Here is a 22,148-nt window from a genome sequence, read left to right on the forward strand (position 1 = left end):
AATGTACATAAAATATAAGAATAAATCATTTACAAAAAAAACAACAAAAGATTTACTTATGTATGTCTACAATGTTGTAGCTGCATGTACACCTGTATGCCAGAATAGGGCAGTAGATCTTGTTACAGAAGGTTGTGAGGCATTATGTGGGTGCTGGGAATTGAACTCAGGACCTCTGAAAGAGCAGCCTTAACCTCGGAGCCATCTCTCCAGCCCTTTAGATTTCCTTTTAGAAGAATTAAATACAACCCTGTATAGTCTATGTAAATGTAGCCTGTAAGCACTCTGGAGGTGGGCCTTACAAACTTCAGAAAGCTGGATGACAAGCCTTTGCCTCTAGTCCCAGCTTTATCGCAGCTTTGAAAAGCCAGCAATACATTTAAAGCTATAATAAAGCCATGTTAGTGCCTGCGTCAGCTCATCTGACCACGAGTGCTCTTTACTTCTGAACCTTTCTACAGCCCCAAAAATAGAGTTTTGTTTTGTTTTTCTTTTTTGGTTTTCGAGACAGGGTTTCTCTGTGTAGCCCTGGCTGAACTGGACTCACTTTGTAAACCAGGCTGGCCTCGAACTCACAGAGATCCACCTGCCTCTGCCTCCCAGAATACTGAGATTACAGGCGTGCACCATCATGACGAACAGTTCTTAAATGCTGCCCACAAAGTGCTATCAGCCCACTGTCCTGGTTAGGTTTAAGCCAACTTGGTACAAGCTAGAGTAATTTGGGAATCTTTTTTTTTTCTCTCCATAATTTATTTATTTTTACTTTATGTGCATTACTGTTTAGCCTGCATGACATGTGAGCTACCATGTGGATGCTGGGAATTGAACCAGTATCCCATGGAAGAGTAGTCAGTGCTCTTAACTGCTGAGCCCTCTCTTCAGCTCCCTCATTTGATTCTTAGTTGAGAATCTGAACTGCACTTTCTTTCCTTCTTTCTTTCTTTAAAGATTTATTATTACGTATACAGTGCTCTGCTTCCATGTACTCCTGCAAGCTAGAAGAGGGCGCCATATCACATTACAGATGGTAACCACCCTGTGGTTGCTGGGAATTGAACTCAGGACCTTTGGAAGAGCAGGCAGCGCTCTTAACCACTGAGCCATCTCTCCAGGCCCCTGACCTGCACTTTCTTGATTCATTATTGATGTGGGTGGGTACAGCTCACTGGAGATGGTGCCACCTATGATCCTCGATCTTTTAAGAAAACAAGCAGAGGGAACCACAGGAACAAGTCAGTCAACAGCATTTCTTCTTCCTGGCCTTAGCATGGGCTCCATCCTGCAGGCTCCTGCGGGGTTTGAGTTCCTGCTCTGACTTCCCACAGAGATTGACCGCTGTGAAATTGTAAACTGAAATAAACTCTTTCCTCCCCAACTTGTGGCTGGTCATGCTGTTTTACCACAGCAATAGAAACCCTAAGACAGCTCCAGAGAAGATCCTCCAAGGGTCTCTGTGGTGGTTTGAATGAGAACGGCCCCACAGGCTCATACATTGGAACGCTGAGTCCTCTGTTGGTGGAGCTGTTTATGAAGGATTAGGAGGTGAAGCCTGTGGTGTCACTGGGGTAAGCTTCGAGGGTTCAAAAGCCCACGTCAAGGGAGGCATGGTGGTGCACGACTTTAATCCCAGCACTTGGGAAGCAGTCAGGCAGATCGGAGGCCAGCCTGGTCTACAAAAAGTGAATCCAGGGTAGCCAGGACTGTGACACAGAGAAACCTTGTCTTTAAAAAAGCAAAAAATAAAAATAAAAAGCCCATGCCATTCTCAGTTAGTTCTCTCTGCCTCACACTTGCGGATCGTGTATGTTTTCAGCGACTCTCCCAGCAAGGTGCCTGCCCGCCCACTGCCACCCTCTCTTTCACGATAACCACAAACTCTAGCTTTCTGGAACTGTGGCTTTATCAAGAGATAAGTACTGGCACTAGGCATGGTAATCCCAGCACTCAGGAGGCAGAGGCAGGTATTATCTCTGTGAGTTCGAGGCCAGCCTGGTCTGCAATGTGAGTCCAGGACAGCCAGGGCTACAGAGAGAGACCCTGTCTTGCAAAACAAAAAAACAAAAAACAACAGAAAAAGAAAGAAAGAAGTAGTCACAATGAGACTATCAATTCAGAAAATTTTCAACAGCCTGACTTGTCCTGTACCCAAGGGAATGCTCAGTGGTCACAAATAATTGAGCAGATATAGACATGTTTGGGTACTGGTGACCCTGAGTGATGAACTGAACATATAATCTGAGCTAGAAATTAGTCATAAACAACAGACCACTTACCAATCTATAAGGGATTTAGAAGGCAAAAACTAAAAACAAAAATAACCTGATTCTTGAACATAATTTAAGGACCTGTGAGAATTTATATGAAAGAAAAAAATTCTCTGCTATGTATAGTAACATTGTATTTTCCAGAAAAAAAAAAAAACAAATCCACAAAAGTTTTGTATGGAAAAAAAATGCTGTTTTGGCATGTCAGAACACTCAATTCCATCATACAGCTCTTTGGAGTTTTGTCAGCCTCTTCTGGAGGCAAAGCTGCCTTGCAGAGACTGAGGATGAAGGATGCCCTGAAGTCTGCTTTCTCCACATTGCACACAAGGAAAGGAGCCATCAAAGAGCGTGGCAATCGTCCCATTTGTCGTGACCACCCCTTTGTTGTTTTTCAAAACAGAGTCTCCCCGGGCGTGTACCATACGCCTTTAATGCCAGCACTTGGGAGGCAGGGACAGGTGGATCTCTGTGAGTTCGAGGCCAGCCTGGTTTGCAAAGTGAGTCCAGGACAGCCAAGGCTACACAGAGAAGCCCTGTCTCGAAAAACCAAAAAGAAAGAAAGAAAGAAAAACAAGATTCTCACTAGTAGCTCTGGCTGTCCTGGAACTCACTATGTAGATAGACCAGACCATCAAATACCATCAATTACATGTTGGGGTTGGTCTGGTGCTAAATATTCTAACATTAATGAATTTGCTCCCTGAGATCTGCCTGCTGTCCTTTACAAGCAGGCACTTAGGTACCCAAAATGGTATTTGTAATCCTTGCCTCCAAATTACCTCTGATTGGCTAATTAAATGCCTACATACCTGGGCAGGGCAGAAGTGAGGTAGGCAGAGCTAAAGTCAAGGGCTTGGAGGAAAGCAGTGTCATCAGGAGAGACAGGTACGAGAAGGAAGAGAGGCCAGCATGGGTTAGCATAAGGAAGAACCACATGGCTGGGAGGAATTTTCTCTGAGGATCAGCGCGGCTGGAGAGAAGCGGCCCAGAGGGAAAGCATGTGTAAGGATGGGAAGTAGCCCAGATAGGAATGATAAGAGAAAACGGCACGGGACGTGGGACTGGGAGGTGATGAGGTAGTTTAGGGGTTAATATCTGCCCATTCCCAGGTGCAATAGACTTATTAAAAACCTATGGGGCTGGAGAGATGGCTCAGAGGTTAAGAGCACCGCCTGCTCTTCCAACGGTCCTGAGTTCAATTCCCAGCAACCACATGGTGGCTCACAACCATCTATAACAAGATCTGGTGCCCTCTTCTGGCATGCAGGTGTACATGCAGACAGAGCACTGTATACATAATAATAAATAAATAAATCTTTAAAAAAAAAAAACCTATCACAGATGGCTCAGTGGTTAAGAGCACTGACTGCTCTTCCAGAGGTCCTGAGTCCAATTCCCAGCAACCACATGGTGGCTCACAACCATCTGTAATAAGATCTGGTGCCCTCTTCTGTCACGCAGGCACACATGCAGGCAGAGCACTGTACACAGTAAATAAATCAGGTATCTGTGTCCTTTATCTATATGGTAGTGGGTCAACAATAACTGCTGCAATAATTATACGGTTTAGTAATCGGTATTAGTAACCTACTTCCCAAAACTCTAGGATGAGAAGGTACGTGTGCAGGTTAGTGGGAGCTGCCTAAAGCTGAGGACAAAGTGGCTGCAATTGGCAGCCAAAAAGGATGGAGTTTGTTTGTGGCCAGTGTCTTGAAGCTGGTTGTGGGGATAACTGCACATCAGGGAATACTACAGAAACCCACTGAACTGTATACTTAAGTGAGAGAGCTGAACAACTGATTCTATCTCAATAAACTTAACAACAAAGTTCAAGTACAGGTTAAAGACAGCTTAAAATTCTGAGACGTTTTATTATGAAAACAAAACAAGGAGGGTAAATGAGCACAAAAGAACTTCATTATTGATAAAAGGATATTAATGTTACAAAATCTGGGACGAAACTGCTTACAGTTATAAACAACTCCTTTAAAGCATTTGCAGTTACTGGTGCCTTATAATTTTGCGAAGATGTACCTTAGTTACAGAAGGAATGCATTTACTCCAAATACACTTCATGGTAGCTATGACTCAGAGACCAACCTACTAAAGGCTGCTGTATTCACTCTTGTTAAGAGGCTGTACAAGGCTGTTGGCTTAAACCAGGAAAAGGTAACTTATGAGACACTGAATGTTTCTGTTATGCCATTGCTACACAAAATATAGATTAATGGTCACAAGTAAAGTCTATTTCTTATAAAACTGCACATAGTTTCCATATGTAAGATTACAACTTTGCCATCCTAGGAGATATAAACAGAAATAATCCAGAGAAACCTTTATACTTAATTCAACACATTTGATTCCAAAATGCCCTTTTTATTACAGATGCAAGGCTGTAATATATATATCCCTTTGCAACACTGCATCTAATTTAAAGCATTAACTCTATACATTGAAAAAAAAAACTCAGTAATTTAGGTAAGAACTTGTTTAATTTTCCTTGTAATTCGCAGACCCAGAACTCTAATACATACTGAATCTAAAGCTATCACAAATAGTCACAATAGAGACTATGTATTTAATTTTTTGATTTTTTTTTTCAGATAGGGGTGAATGCAGCCCAGGCTGGCCTCAAGCTCATTTATGTAGCTGAGGATGACTTTGAACACTTGATCCTTCGGTCTCTACCTCTCAAGTGCACCACCACACATGGCAAAAGTAGATATGTTAAAAACTAGATAAAAGAAGAAGGGACATGCTAAAATATAAATTAGAAAGTAGCTATTAGCTTTAAAAAAGTTCCTAAATATACAGAATTAGTAGCACATGTCCTATAAATATTCATGCATTACAAATAAATTTATCAAAAGAATCAATTTACAAAGAACTGTCAAAACCCCCCAAAACTACCTTTATACAAAGAGAGGCATCAAAATCTGTTACCAATTCAAAAATAATGGGCACCAAGAAACATTTCTCAAGACTAAAGAAACCTAAGAAAGTTACACAAGAAATTAGTAATGTATTTTAGGCGTGTTTTTTAGGCCAAAATTATTAACACACTTTGGCTCCCATTTCTCCATTCTTTGTTGCCTCAATCTGGACAGTATGAAGGAGTGTCAGAACGCTGAGGATATTGGCAATCAGGGTCACTATCCTGGAAAGACAAGCCTTTGTGAGCTTGCATGTGTGCACGTGTGTGTGTAAAGTTAGTGCTGGAATATAGGACATACTACTTAGAGTGTAAAACTGTACCAGTTTAATGCAAAACACCAAGAAGACATGTATGCCAAATATCACCATCATCACCACCACCACCACCACCATCATCATCCTTTTTTTTTTTTTTTTTTTTTTGGTTTCTCAAGACAGGATTTCTCCGTGTAGCCTTGGCTGTCCTGGACTAGCTTTGTAGACCAGGCTGGCCTCGAACTCAAGAGATCCGCCTGCCTCTGCCTCCCTGAGTGCTGGGATTACAGGTGTGCGCCACCATGCCCAGCTGCCGGAGTTATTTTTTTTTAAGTACTAAACTCATAGAGTCCATATCACATCCCTTATCAAGTAAGTTTCACTTGTTGGACTATTTGGCATTTGAGAGGTTAAACAAGAAGTTCTTGACAAAGGTTTGCTTATTACTGAGTTGAAGTTAACAGTGATAGTGGCATGGGGACTTTGTGTTTCTTGCTGCTGGGGAACAACCCAGAAGCCCCTGCACACTAGGCAGATACACCAGGACACTCGGACACAAGGACGGTACCAAGTGGACCGACTTTCTCAGCCTTCCTACAGTTTATCGATGTGGCAAAAGGTACCAACGTTTTCTCTTGGAAAACAAAATAGGCAATAGGCTACAAAATATAAAATGAATTTAGAAATAAAGATGCTAAGGCACTTACTTCAAAGGGTATGTTATATTAAGAGCAAATGCGTTTTATATCTTTGAGGAATTCCCACCCCAGGCCCATAAACTCTGCTCCTTCGAGGCAGCTTTCCCGTGGGATCTAGCAGCTGCGGGGGACCCAGTTACAATCACTTTTCATTTCTTACTCTACAAATTACAGGAAATTTTAAATGCTTTTAACATAGTTTCCAGTGTTACTGTCTTAGTGACAGTGAACACAGGAGTGAAGTCATCACTTTATTCTTCTCTTTCTTTCACTGGTGTCCCCCTCCCCTGCCCCCCACAGTGCTGGGGACTGAACCCAGGGCCTTGTAGACGCCAACCTAATGCTCTGCCACAGATCGGCACATCCTCAGCTAATACTGTCATTTCTATAATAAACTTACTTCTCGCTTTAGTTGATGCTGAGTGAAAAGTTAACTATAAACTTTGTTTGTTTTTTTGAGACAGAATCTCACTCTGTAGCTCTGGCTGTCCTGAAACTCACTCTGTAGACCAGGCTTCCTTGAACCCAGAGATCTGCCTGCCTCTGCCTCTTGAGTGCTGGGATTAAAAAGTGAACCACCATGCCTGGGACTAATTATAAACTTTTAACTAAAAAATTCACTGTACCTGCTTCAGAAATAAGTTGACAGAAACAAAAGCAATTTATTAATACAACAAACAAAACTAAAACTAATTTAGCATATGTCAATAAAAATTTAATTGACTATTTCATATTACAAGGGAAACTCAGTGTGTACTTCCCCTTTACAATATAAAAACTGTCTCTACATGCTTTGATCACAAAATGACTATGGGCTTTTCACTGTGTACTTGAGTAGCTGGTAGTTTTTCATAAGGCCTGATGCTAAACACTATGACTGCCAGGATGTTCGGAGTCAGGCTGAGACCCACTGCCACGGCTGCTGTCTACAGGTAAAACAAGGATGTAAAGGAGCGAACAGGACCACGTAGACTAAACTACAAGATGCGACAGACGCCAGCTAAGCTCCGAAAGTTACTCGAAATGCACATACTTGGAAAAAAAAGTACATATATATTACAAAAAGAAAGGAAACATGATCAAATGCAATTTTACAGTACTCTAACAAACAAAAAGTTATAGAACTGTTCACTGAACAACTGTATCACGTAAAATTAAATATGTATCTTATCAAACCATTTTTCTACAGGCTTTATCTTGAATCTTCCTCTTTTTTTTATTATTATTATTTGGTTTTTCAAAACAGGGTTTCTCTGTATAGCCTTGGCTGTCCCAGATACATGTTGGAGACCAGGCTGGCCTAGAACTCAAATAAATCCACCTCCTTCTGACTCCTGAGTTCTGAGACTAAAGGCATGCGCCATCACACCCAACTTATCCTGGATGTCTTCAAGAGGTCAAACTAATTTAGAATTTCTTTCCCTATCCCCCACCCCTAAAAAAAAAAACAAAAACCAAGGTCTCACTGTGTAGCTCTGGCTGCCCTGGAACTCACTCTGTAGACCAGGCTGGCCTCAAGCTCATAAAGATTCACCTGCCTCTGCCTCCCAATGCTGGGATTAAAGGCGTGTGCCACTACACCTAGAATCTCTTTTAATGATTCAAAAATGAGAATACACAAAGGAATATACCATTTATACTCTGAACTGTTGAAAATTTTATTTAACTCTCAATTTGCTCTTAGGTTTAAATGCATCTGCATATACCTCCTGAAACAGATGCCCATGGTAGTGTACATATTGTTGTGACGGTGTTAATTTTTTTACTTAATATATCCATAGAAAATGTAATTAGATTGTATACTCCACACCCAAAAAAACTATAAAATTCTTTTAAATGTCCACTAATATAAATATATATGTGTGTATATATTAACAAGAGTGATTGTTTTAGCATGATTACATTGTTATCAACTTAATGGACATACGTGAGAAAAGTCAATCACGTAACAGTCATGAAACAATTAAATGTACTAATTTGTCCCATGTATCATAAGAACGTACTCTCACTGCAGCAGATGATAGAAACAGTGTCATAAAAACACTCATTTTCCTTTATGTTCTTTCCATTTTCATTTAAATGTCACATATTTTTAATTAACATTTAAATTATTATTATTATTATTATTATTTTGTTTTGGTTTGGTTTTTTGAGACAGGGTCTCTCTGTGTTAGCCTTGGCTGTCCTGGACTCACTTTGTAGACCAGGCTGGCCTTGAACTCACAGCGATCCGCCCACCTCTGCCTCCCGAGTGCTGGGATTAAAGGCGTGCGCCACCACGCCCGGCCATTTAAATTATTTTTAATTGTAAAAAATTTACATCTGTTACAAACTTGCTTGGAGAATTTTCTCTTGGACTTAAATCACATGAAGTACTTATTAAAAATTATGTTTTCAAAGTAAACACTGACCTTGAAAATATTCAAATTAAAGTTCAATATTATAGAATAAAGTTTATGAGGGAACATTGCAACAGGGAAATCTTTACATCGCATACCAAGGAAGAAAGCTGTGAGGAAGGCGGCAGTGGTGGATCTGACACTTTACTAAAAGACAACAATGTCTGACCATCTACTTCCAAGAAGACCCTAAAGCCAGGCATCGGCAGGGTGGGGAGTAGCAGCGTTTCAAATACCCACACTCAATCTCCAAGACACCGGGCAGGGCCGAGGAAAGAGCATTTTACTTCAAGTAACACGTCTTTGAAATGGAGGTTCTGTTATTTTTCAAGATTGGAAGGATATCACAGTGTTAACTCTATATACAAAGTAGGATCTGTTCCAGTGTACTCTAGTGAAGTAATTCACATATGGAGAATAGTTGATTTTCACTTCATGACAAAATCGTCCATATTTTGAATGGGTTAACTTGTCACCTTCTTCCCAAACCACCTGTCAAAAAATAAGAAGCACAATATTAAAAACTTACTAAATTTTATGATGTAATCCTTTACTATGGAACATATACACACACATATATGAAAATTACTGTTAAACATAAATGTAAAATATCTTATGGTATTTACCAAATTTAAGCCTTTTCCTAAATCCCCATAACCACTAAATTCCTGAACACTGATCTTGAGAAATAAACATAAAATGTCTGCAGTCTGTAAAGGATTTCGTTCTAAAATTTAGCTGGCATAGTTTCTATACTCTCCTGCCAGCACTGTGAAGAATTCTCATACAGCCTCAAAGGATAAGCACGGAGCATGCTGCCCTCCAATACAATCACATCTCCGTGTGTAGGGCCGTCGTCACTGAACAAGCACGCGCGTGTGTGTGAGGCTTCCACCTTCCCATCCACAACGCTCACCACCAGAGCTCAGCTAAGTTTAAGTTGTAGGGTTTTTTTAATTACATGTTTGCATGCATGTGTGAATGTGTGTATGTGTGTGTGTGTAGATCAGGAGGCAACTTTCAGGAGTCTCAGGATTGAAACTCAGGTTTTCAGGCTTGGAAACAAAACACTTTGCCCACTAACGCTGCTCACTGGTTTTTATAATATTATTGTAACACCTGTAATAGACATTAGGTAGCCAACATTCACAGTATAGTAGCTAAGTTAATGCCTGCTATGACATGAGGGAAAGAGCAGAAAGGTAGGGTGATAAAGACTAGAAAGGCAACAGAGAGCAGACACAAACAAATTAGTAATTACTAAATATCACTTCCTGATTACATCCCCTCTGCCACCAATAAATCAAAGTCATGTTATCAAGCACCATCTGATAGCATTCAAAATATATTCAGCGCTCACAACTGTCTATGACTCCAAGATCTGACACCCTCACATCAGCACACATAAATTAAAATTAAATATTTTTAAAAATACATGGAGCATAAAGTAAGCCTATTTAGTCATGGAGACAGGAAAATGGGATTTTTTTTTTCCGAGACAGGGTTTCTCTATGTAGCCTTGACTGTCCTGGATCACTTAGTAGACCACGCTGGCCTCAAACGCACAGCGATCCACCTGCCTGTATCTCCCAAGTGCTGGGATTAAAGGCGTGCACCACTACCACTCAGCTGAAAATGGGAAATTTTTAAAGATTTATTTTTATTTTATGTGGATAAGTGTTTCTGCCTATCTGTATATATGCATCCATCATGCATGCAGTACCATCACCGGCCAGCAGAGGCCATTAGATCACCTCAAACTGGAGTTAACAGGAGATTGTGAGCTGCTATGTGAACCATGAGACCTCAGCCTGGGTTCTCTTAAGGGCAAGAAGGCTCTTTAATGCCGAGCCACCTCTCCAAGCCTGAAAAATGGGAACTGTGAAAGCAAAATCCTCACCTCCCAACTGGCCTTGGCTTACTAAGACAAACGTGATTATTTCAGAAGGGACAGAAAAAATCCTAAATCCTGGCGACCTAAACAGAATTTGTCCTACAACTCAGAGTGATCTATTGATCTTTTTCTCATCCTCTAGCCTAATTTTCTCAGGAGTAAAAGCACCTGTTCCCACCAGGCCTATTTGTCAGACTTACAAACTCTCCTGTAAGCCGTCTTGGTTACTGGATAATGTAGTGGATCTACTGCAAGCTGAGAGGGAAGGTGGCAGCTAAAACTCACTTAGGAAGATGATTAGGCTACACAAAGTCAGAAATGACCAAGTTTTCAAATGGTTACTTACATGTCCATTTGCAACATCTACTAAATCTTTAATCCTGCAGCCTCTCCCGGTTCCGACCTCATTGCAGATGGCATCTTCTACAATTAGGTAGTTAACTTTGTAAGATCTCAGTATTTTATAAATATCCTCAGCAGATCGCTTGGAATAGATTTGGTAAATCTGAAAGGAAATAATTACAAGAAACTTTAAAAGACACTGAAAGCACCTGTTAATTAAAGTTACACAGCTTTAATAAAATACACTTAACAGAGATGGAGAGAGGGCTCAGCAGTTAGGAGACCTGAGTTTGGTTTCCAGCACCTGCACAAGGCAGTTCACACCTGCTCTAACTCCATCTGCAGGGTCTAGGACATCCTCTTCTGGACCCCTGAGACAGTTGTGTCACATGCATATATCCCTTGCCTAGTTAATCCATATTGTATTGTAGCATGCTTAAGTACTTCCTTATCTGTCAAAGACAAGTAATTAACATAAGGACAAGACATTTAAAAAATATTTATGTTTACAGTGTTTTGCCTGCATGTACACTTGCACACCAGAGGAGGGCACCAGATCTCATTATAGATGGTTGTGAGCCACCATGTGGTTGCTGGGAATTGAACTCAGGACCTCTGGAAGAGCAGGCAGTGCTCTTAACCTCTGAGCCATCTCTCAGCCCAGGATAAGACATTTTGCTTATCTATCATCAGTCATAAACATTTTGGTTGCTTCCAGTTTGGGGCCACTATAGATAATATAGATGAATATTTATATAGTCTTGTGCAGGACATAGATTTTCATTTCTAACAGAATTGCTGTGTCAGAAGGTTAACTGCAATTAATCTTACGAAGACTCTGACTAGTTTCCCACAATCTGTGTACAGGGTTTGGTTCAAGCCTGTTTTGGAGACAGAATATCTACGTAGCCCTGGCAGTCCTAGAACTTAATATGAAGAGCAGCAGGCTGTCCTTGACTTCACAGAGATTGTCCTGCCCCTGCCCACCACAACCTTCAGTGCTGGATTAAAGTATAGACCACCAAGCCCGGCTCACGTGTCCCTTGATGATAGCCATGCTACTTGGTATGTAGAGCTATCTACCTGTGGATCTGATTTTCATTTTCCTGAGGGTTAATGACGTTGTGTACCTTTTCACAGGCAAATTGGTCACTTCTTTGAAAAAAATGCCATAGAAGTCCTTTCCCTATTTTCTTTTTTTTAAAAGATTTATTTATTTATTATTATATATACAGAGCTCTGCCTGCATGTACACCTGCATGTAAGAAGAAGGCATCAGATCACATCATAGATGGTTCTGAGCCACCATGTGGTTCCTGGGAATTGAACTCAGAACCTCTGGGAGAGCAGTCAGTGCTCTTAACCTCTGAGCTATCTCTCCAGTCCCCCTTTGCCTATTTTCAAATTTTAATCATCATCATCATCATCAGAGTCTTTGGAGACAGGATTTCTTCGTGTCGCCGTGGCTGTCTCGGAACTCACTCTAGATCAGGCTGACCTCCAACTCAAAAGGATTCGCCTACTTCTGCCTTCCAAGTACTGGGAATAAAAGTGTGCGCCACCACCGCCCAGCTTTGTTTTACTATTGAGTTGTAGTAGTTCCTATAGTTCTTTATTGCCATGTGTCAGAATGCTCATTTTCCATGAGATAAGAGTCAACAAAGTGCCAGCGGTGGTGGCGCATGCCTTTAATCCCAGCACTCAGGGATCAGCAGGCGGATCCCTGCGAGTTTGAGGCCAGCCTGGTCTACAAGAGAGTCCAGAACAGGCAGGGCTACACAGAGAAAGCCTGTCTCGAAAAACCAAAAAAAAAACAAAAACAAAAACAAAAACACCAAAACAAACAAACAACAACAACAAAAACAAAAAAAAAACAAAAAAAAAAAACCAAGAAAATTTGGCCAGGGGCTGGAGCGATGGCTCAGAGGTTAAGAGCACTGGCTGTTCTTCCAAAGGCCCTGAGTTCAATTCCCAGCAACCTCATGGTGGCTCATAATCATCTATAATGAGATCTGGTGCCCTCCTCTGGCCTGTAGGCATACATGCAGGCAGAATACTACATAAATAATAAATCAATAAATCTTAAAAAAATAAATAAATAAATTGCCATTCAGAAATAATGAGAAAGGGTGTTTAAAACTTGGGGTGTGATTAGATCTCATCACAAACTTTCCAGACCTATGGTGCTACACACTATTTATTCTGAAAAAAAAAAATCAAGATCTAATACCTAGACTGAGTAAGATCCCAGAGCTGGAGAGATTTCTCAGTGTTTAAGAACACTGGTTATAAGCCAGGCATAGTGGTGCACACTTTTGATCCCAGCACTTGGGGTTTAGAGGCAGGCAGATTGCTGTGAGTTCAAGGCCAGCCTAGACTACAGAGTGAGTCTAGGACAGCCAGGGCTACACAGAGAAACCCTGTCTCGAAAAACCAAAAAGAAAAAAGAAAAAAGAACACTGGTTATGTTTCAGAGGACCAAGTTCAATTTGTAGCACCCACATGGTGGCTCCCAACTGTCTGTAAGCACAACTGTGTCTAATCTCAACTTCAGAGGATCAACGCCTTCTTCTGGCCTCCAGGGGCACTGTACAAACATGGCGCACAACCTGCAAGCAAAGCACCCACAACATATAAAAAAAATTTTAAAAGAATCCAGAGCTATCTGAAGTACATTCATTAGCTGCCTAATACATGTCACCAAAGCTGACTATCTAATATCTGAAAACACTATATAAAACGTTAATACAAGCTGGGCGTGGTGGCGCACACCTGTAATCCCAGCACTCAGGAGGCAGAGGCAGGCCATTCTCTGAGTTTGAGGCCAGACTGGTCTACAAAGTAAGTCCAGGACAGCCAAGGCTACACAGAGAAACCCTGCCTTTGGGGAAAAAAAGATTGTTAATACAGATCCTTTGCCTATTAGAGAAAAATTGCTACTTCATTTTGCTAAACTGTTTAAATGACGTACTTCTAGTCTATCCAAGCCTAAATCTGTTGACAGTTGCTTACACATTTTTATAAACTCTTAGGACCTTAAAAATACTTTTGGGGGCTGCAGAGATGGTTCAGCAGGTAAGAGCTCTTCCTGCTCCAGCATAGGACCTCCTAAATTCCAGCCCCAGAGGACCTGATGCCGCCTTCTGGCAAATGCACGTGCATGTGTGGTGTGTGTGTGTGCTCATGCATGTGCACGCGCGCGCGCGCGCGCACACACACACACACACACACACACACACACACACCTAAAAAGAATCTTTAAAATAACATTTCTGTGAAACAACAACATTACTAAGGGGCTAGACAAGTACTTCACTGGGGACAGTGCAGAGGCTGTGCTGTCCACATCCCTGGTCTGCAGCTGCTCGATGCCCATAGACTCCTACTTCAAGTTATGACATCCAAATATGTCAAGATATTACCAAATGTCTTCTCCGGGCAAAACCATCCTGAGCTGACAGGATGGGTAGGCCATGTGCTATACAGGAGACACTGTCTAACTAAACAGCACCATCTCGTCAGTGCGGCTTCACTTGGACTGTGATTAGATAAAATAATCCACTAACTACTGTTTACTAGACACCAGAGAGAAAGCCAACCCTTGAAAAGAGAAAACAAAACAAAGCATGGCTCCTATTCTTGGAGCAACTTCCATAAAACATAAAATATTTAATTGGAATTCTGATTACAAATGACTCGACTGAGAAGCAGGCATGGTGGCACAGGTCTTTAATCCCAGCTCTCTGGAGGTAGAGGCAGGCATATCTTTGTAAGTTTGAGGCCAACCTGTTCTACAAAGTGAGTCCAGGCAGCCAGGGCTACACAGAGAAACCCTGCCTGCAAAAACAAAACAAAACAAAAGATTCTGAAACACCACGCTGGGAAAAAGTCCTATCAAAAAAACAAACAACAAACAAAAGAATCTGGGCATTGTGGAAACCTGGGCTACATAGCGGTATTTTGTCACAAAAACAAAACGCCCGAGTTGATTGTTTTTAGATGGACGGGGAGGGGGCACGGGAATAAGCCTTAGGGATTCCCTGTGCATAGTATAACTAACAAGGCCGTTTCTCTGAAGCACAACAGGCATTACTCAGGACTGCTGCCCCCTGACGCCCACTCAGGTTTGTCTCCATATCTGCCCTCTGCCTGCTTCAGTATGCTCTGCTGTGACTATACTTAACTTTTCCTCTGTCCCTTTTTAAAAACTTAAATTTTTTTTGGCTTTTTCACAGGCTTACTTTATAGTCCAGGCTGGCCTTGAACTTCCTGCAATCCTTGCCTCTGTCTCCCAACTGCTAGGATTACAGGCATATGGCATCTCGCACAGACAACTCTGAACACATCTAGTTACTCCACTGTAACACTTAACTGTTCAGCCCTTGATGTTTCACAGCTGCCTCAAGGGTGTCTATGTGCATGCGCGTACATACATTACGATTAATAGTGCATTCTGAGCACTGAATGGAGCACACCTACAGTCCCAGCAAACGGGGGTGTAGAGGAGAACGCTGAGTTCAAGGCTAACCTTGACTACATACACAACTTGAGACCCTATCCCTGAATGCAAACAAACAGAAAGAGTCGACAGTAAAATATAAAAGTTAACTTTGAAGTTTTACTGTTTAGTAATTTAATTTACTGTGGTTTAGTAAAAATTGTTACTACTATTTCCAGGTTTAATAGCTTACTTAAGGTAATGTGCAGGACTAACATTTGAGTCCAGACACTTAATTCTAGACTAAAGTTTTTTTGTTTTTGTTTTTGTTTTTTTGGCACAGAGTCCTGACTGTCCTGGAACTCACCATGTAGATAAACCAGGCTGGCCTCGAACTCACAGATCCTCTGCCCCTGCTTCCCGAGTGCTGAGAGTAAAGGCATGCACCCATACTGGGTAGTATTTTAAATACATTTAAATTTTTTCATATTTTATTGTATGTGTGTGTGTTCGCCTGCATGTATGTTTGTGCACCATGTGCATGACCAGTGCCTGTTAAGGCCAAAAGTGGACAGTGGATCCCCTAGAACTGGACTTACAGATAGCTGTGTGTGAGCTGCCACATGGGATTTTGTCTTGGTAAAGTTAATCACACAACTTTTATCTTTTTTCCTTTTTCTATTTTTCACTTTTGAGGTGGTTTTGCTATGTAGCTCTGGCTAGTCTGAAACTCATTACGGAGCACAGGCTAACATCAAACTCATTACGGAGCACAGGCTAGCATCAAACTCATTACGGAGCACAGGCTAGCATCAAACTCAGAGTCGCCCTCCTGTGTCAACCTAACAACCACTTTTAAAAACTGAAGTGAATTACATCTTTGACAATTATACTTTCCTAGCTATCAAGATTAAAGTACAGTGTTAATTTTAAAGACTCAAATGTAGAACATGAAATGCCTTACGTTTTCATTTCTCTTGAGAAGCTCATCATCACTGTAAAGTGGCAAGCTTGTCACCATCCACCCAGTACACAGTTTAATCACCCCCATTAACTGTGGGCTTCCTGCAAACACAGCTGCAACTGGAGCTTGCCTCCTGTAGAGAACCAAAAGATTATATAATGAAAGAGCAAATACAATATTAAGATCATTGATTTATACCAACCCTCAAACACCAGCAACTTGTGATGTGTAGCACACTTAGCTTCAAATCGTTAAATGTGGTTCATTTCTGTATTCATTTAAAAGCAGGCTCGTACCAGCCAAGGACAATGCATGCAGTAAACCTAGATCCCCTATTCAGATCTAGGCAATGGACAGCTCCTTCGCCACAGCTGTGTGGAGAGCGGAGACTGCCTCTGACATGAACTCTGGTGCTCCTATTTGACTACTACTTCCCCTTGGTAGCAAGGCCTGGTGACACTCAGAGGAAGGGGAAGCAGCCTACTAGGATGAGACCTGATAGGCTGTGGTCATATGGTGGGGGAGGAAGTCCCCTCTGTCACAAGTCTAGGGGAGGGAAATAGAATGAAAGAGGGAGGGACAGAGGGAGGGAATGGAAAGAAAAAAGTGAGAGAATAACAACTGGGATGTAATTTGAATAATATTTTTTTAAAAAGCAGGCTAGACTGAACACCTACTGTATGCCAGCAGCTGTTTTAAATACTGAACACAGACAATTTTTTGTTTATTTAAACAAAGGGAGTAGAGATAAGAAAGAAGAATATGCCAGGCAGTGGTGGCGCACACCTTTAATCCTGGCACTCGGGAGGCAGAGACAGACTGACCTCTGAGTTCAAGGCCAGCCTGGTCTATAGAGCCAGTTCCAGGCTGGCCAGGGCCACACACAGAAACCTTATCTTGGGGGAAAAAAAGGAGGAGGAGTATGAGGAGGGAGGGAAGAAAGGAAGGGGAAGAGGAGGGGAGGGAAGGGAAAAAGAAAGAAAGGAAGGAAGGAAGGAAGGAAGGAGCTGGGCATGGTAGTGCACCCCTTTAATCCCAGCACTCGGAAGGCAGAGGCAGGTGGATCGCTGTGAGTTCAAGGCCAGCTTGTTCTTCAAAGCAAGTCCAGGCCAGCCAAGGCTACACAGAGAAACCCTGTCTCGAAAAACCAAAAAAAAAAAAAAAAAAAAAAAAAAAAAAGATAGGGTGGCTGGCTCTCACACTCCTGTTCTGCACACACTAACTCCCATAACTCAAATCCTTCACATCCATTCACCCTCCTGCTCCTGTCCCCTGACAACAGTGTAGACTACCCCACTACAAAGTCTCAGGTGCCACTCACAGGGCAGTGAACCAACAAATTCTTTCCTTCTATTTCATTTTCTATTTATCCTTCTATTTATTTTCACGGTGCTAGGCTGAAACTCAGAGCCTCCATACATGGTCAAGAGTGCTTCACAGACTGGAGAGAGCGTTGAGCAGGTAAGGGCGCACTTGCTGCCAAACCTGAAGGCGTGAGCGTGATCCCCAGAACCCATAGTGGGAAGAACTTACTCCTGAAAACTGTCCTATGATTTCCACACACATGCCGCGGCACACACATGTACATACGAATTCTCCCTGTGAGCTGTACCTCCAGCTATACCTAATTTACCTATTCATCCCAACATGCACTAGTCCACATCTGGTTGCTATGTACGACAGACAGAGCTAACCTCTGGAAGAAGAAGACGACTAGCACCTGGCTACTGTCCTAATGGAAGACTCAGGAGTAAGGAAACAAGACAAAAAGAATTATACTTGGGCTGTAGAGACAGCTCAGAGGTTAAGAGCACTGGCTGCTCTTCTCAGGTCCTAAATTCAATCCCCAGCAACCACATGGTGGCTCACAACCATCTATAATGAGATCTGGTGCTCTCTTCTGGCCTGCAGGCACACACACAGGTGGAACATTGTATACATAATAAAATAAGTAGATCTTTAAAAAATTAATTATACTCAGATAAATATCCAATTATCCAACATCAAACTGTTCAGGCCTTTGCCATGCTTTTGCTTTTGCTTTTTGATACAGGGTTTCTCTGTGTAGCTGTGGTTGTTCTGGAACTCACTCTGTAGACCAGGCTGGCCTTGAATTCATAGCGATCCCCCTGCATCTGCCTCCTCCACCACCACCACCACCACCACCTCCTCCTGGCTTTGGTAAATCACACATATGATGCAGCTCTCTTTTTTGTTAGTGACAACACAATGTTGTATTGTCATGGCCTCCAACAACAACTATATTATAATATTAAGTATTATTATAATTATAAGTATTAGTAGCAATGGTTAAGTAACCTAAAAAAAGACTATATATATGGGGAACATCTTTATAGAAATAAGACCTCATTATAAGACCTATCCTCACTTTTGTGTACTCATGCTATAAATTTGTCATTCCTATATTTTTTGTTCCATCTGATTTATTTTCCAGGCCTTAAAAACAACCACCACTACCACCAGGATCTCACTCTGTAGCTCAGGCCAATCTCAAACTTACAGTGATTGCCCTGCCTTAGTCTTTGAATACTCAACACTCTAGGTATACACCACCAGGTTTTACCCTTTTTGTATTTTGTTTATTAGATCTTTAACAATTTTCAACATAGTTATTTGGAAATCTCTATCCAGGTATAGATTGGTCACAAAAAAAAATGGCTGCATTATTTCTTCTCTCTCTTGGCCATGGATATGTAGTGGAATGCTAGTCTTGGCCATGTGATTTGCTACATCAATAGGACAACAGCTGTGTGTGCTGGCTAGCTCCATGTCAACTTGACACAAGCTAGAGACATATCTAAGAAGAGGGATTTTTTTGGTTGAGACAGAGTTTCTCTGTGTAGCCCTGGCTGTCCTGGAACTCACTCTGTAGACTAAGCTGGCCTTGACCTCAGTGATTGGCCTGCCTCTGCCTCCTAAGTGCTGTGATTAAAGGCCTGCGTCACCACACCCAGCTAGGAAGAGGGATTCTTAACTGAAAAAATGTCTCCATACAATTGGCTTCTAGGCAAGTCTGTGGTGCATTTTCGTGATTCACAATTGAGATGAGTGGCCCCAGGTCACTGTCCCTGGGGGGGAAGATGGTCCTGGGTACTCTAAGAAAGCAGGCTGAACAAGCCACGCAGTAAGCAGCATTCCTGCATCACTTCCCATCTGAGATTCCTGTCCTGACTTCCTTCAATGAAGGACAGTGTTATAAAAGTCTAAGATGAAATAAACCCTTTCCTCTCCAAGCTGCTTTTGGTCATGGTGTTTCATTACAGCAATAGAAACCTTAAGATGCAAGCAAAGTATTATAGACTGTGTGCTTTACATTGAACCCTGCCCATTCTGTTTGCCTTTGGGAACTCCCCAGCTACTGCGTCATAAACAGGTGCGAATACCATGAGAACACAGGCCACTCTAATCTGATCCCAAGTGACAACTAGCCAAACACAAGTAGAAGAGGCCATGCCTGACTGCTCAGTCCCACCTGAGCTGGCGGAGGCCAGAAGAATCTTTTCCACTGTGTTATCACTTGCTGACCTTCAAAAATGTACGGAACATTAACTCCTGATTGTTTATAATGCTAAAGTGTTATGACAGTCCATTACATGCCAAAATGAAAGAACACAAATTATCAGGAATTGCTAAAGTCCAATTCCACTGTTTATCACAATAATAACAGCTGATATGTGCTATGCTGAATTGTTTTCTCATTTGCTTGTTATTTTGGAGTTCATGAAACTCTTTATGTAATGCTGTATAACCTGAGTCGAGGAGGAGCGAACTCAGGACTACTTTTTAGGGACATTTCAAACTCCAAGCCCATGTGAATTCAGACTCATTACAAACTCAGGGATGAAAGAGACTTCTACTGTTGAGGTTGTTTCTAATCAGGAGCTAACAAATGGAGCATGGCTATTTGGACATTTGATTTCTCAATGTTTTCACTGGCAATACAGCCTTCGCTGGGTCCCTGAGTAAAGAAAGGATGTCTGCCCCTGGAGTCCAAAGTTCTGCTGTATGGAAGGGAGGTCTCCAAAGCCCCAGTCTCATCCTTACCACTGTTGTTTCAACGTTAAGGCAAGTTTATTTAGCTTATGTAGGTAAGTTTAGAATTACAGGCGCACGTCTGTAATCCCAGCACTGGGAGGCCGAGGCAGGCAGATCGCTGTGAGTTCGAGGCCAGCCTGGTCTACAAAGTGAGTCCAGGATAGTCAAGGCTACACAGAGAAACCCTGTCTCAAAAAACCAAACCAAAACAAAACAAAAAAATTACTAAGTAATGATTCCTGAGTTTATAAAAGAATGTGAACAATTCATTTATTATTGTCTGTGAATTCACAAGACGGCATGCAATAATTAATTAATGACAGTTAATAAGTCTTGGGCAATTTTGTCCTTACTTTATCCAGGTCATTAGTTCCACTGTATCTGGATCATAGAATTCTTGTAGTTCTGTTAATTCTGTAATTAATCGTGGAAAAAACTAAAACACAAAACAAAATACCCAGAGGTGTAAGTAACTGGAAAGCTTAAAGCTGTTTCAGAGAATTCCAAAGCCTAACTGGAAGCACTGTGACTACCACAGCTGCCAGGTCTCTTCACTCTTCACTCTTTCCAACCTGAATAATTACAAGTATATAGTTTACTCACTTCAACTAATGCTATTACCAAAAAAACATCAGCTATAGCTTTCATGCACAGACATACCGAATAAAAAAAATTCAAGGACAAATATTTTGCAGATTTATTGGCAGTTTAGTTTCCTGCTACATTATGTTAAGCCAAAACTTTGTTTCATTTCACAGATATTAAAATTGGAGTTACCAAAATATGTTTAAATATTAAGACTTATTTCTTAGTCAATAATATTGTCAATTATGGTAAGACTTTACAATGGCAAAAGGCTAATGGAAGTTGTGTTAGATGGCTTCCAGAGGTGTTCCAGGCTGGACCTGATAGGGTGCATGCGTAACCCCAGGACTTGAGCTGCTGAACTCAAGGCCACTGTGGGCTACATGCTGAGACTTGTCTCAAAAGACAAGTGAGTGCTCACATATATAAAATACACAAACAAATAAATAAAGCATTTTAGAAGTAGAAAGTTGGTGGGACACGTCTCTAATCCCACCACCCAGGAAGCAGAGGCAAGCACATCTCTGAGTTAGAGGCCAACCTGATCTACATAATGAATTCTAGGACAACCAAGACAAAAAAAAGAAAGAAAATTGTTCTGGCTCTTTTGTTAGGAAGCAACAGCAGCAGCAACATTAAGGACATCAGCTACGTTAGCGCAGCATCTTGACAGAAGCTTCCTACACACACACACACACACACACACACACACACACACACACACACGCACACACACAAATTTATCATCTTATAAATAAGCACATTTTCATAATATAAAATTTCAGTTTTCTTACCTCTTTCCACAAACTAAGACCTATAATAGTGGGCACAGCCATGCTCAGAATAAGAGCCTAAAACAGTAAAGCAAAAAGAGTTATGGATCAACATATTTTACAATATATGCTAGAGGTATTAGCACTGACTATGACCAACTAAATATCCTTACACTTATAAAATTCAATCATTGAGACTGACATTAATCTAACTCAAAGTGAAGTGAGTGAAGATTAATGTGTTTCAATCACATTAAGATGAGGTAGTGGCAAAAATATTTGCTATATAAGGCAGACCTTCAAAAAATGGAGTGGGGTGTGGTGACACATGCCATTAAAACCACCACTCAGGAGGCAGAGGCAGACAGAACTGAGTTCAAGGTCACCTAGTCTACAGACTGAGTTCTAGGCCAACCAGAGCTACACAGTGAGATCCCATCTCAAACAAAAACAACAAAACATACGGCTGGATGCTGAAGAGATGGTTCAAGACAGTTACAGACTGCTTACTGCTCTTGCAGAGAACCAAGGTCAGTTCCC

At 41.5% G+C, this 22,148-nt stretch overlaps 1 protein-coding gene across 2 annotated transcripts in view; it reads right to left on the minus strand.

The window, feature by feature from the left end:
* Positions 1-4,121: 4,121 nt before the first annotated feature.
* Positions 4,122-22,148, minus strand: part of DPY19L4 (dpy-19 like 4) — a 53,822-nt gene continuing 35,795 nt past the window's right edge. For both annotated transcript variants that reach the window (XM_084798910.1, XM_084798909.1), the window contains exons 15-19: positions 21,630-21,686; positions 20,604-20,686; positions 16,195-16,327; positions 10,797-10,955; positions 4,122-9,048 (exon numbers count right to left, since the gene is read on the minus strand). In XM_084798910.1, the coding sequence (XP_084655036.1) occupies positions 8,884-9,048; positions 10,797-10,955; positions 16,195-16,327; positions 20,604-20,686; positions 21,630-21,686 (597 nt within the window). In that variant the 3' untranslated portion in view covers positions 4,122-8,883. The remainder of the gene's footprint in view (positions 9,049-10,796; positions 10,956-16,194; positions 16,328-20,603; positions 20,687-21,629; positions 21,687-22,148) is intronic.

This window comes from Acomys minous (assembly GCF_964271855.1).
Source record: "Acomys minous genome assembly, chromosome: 1".
Classification (NCBI taxonomy): Eukaryota; Metazoa; Chordata; class Mammalia; order Rodentia; family Muridae; genus Acomys; species Acomys minous.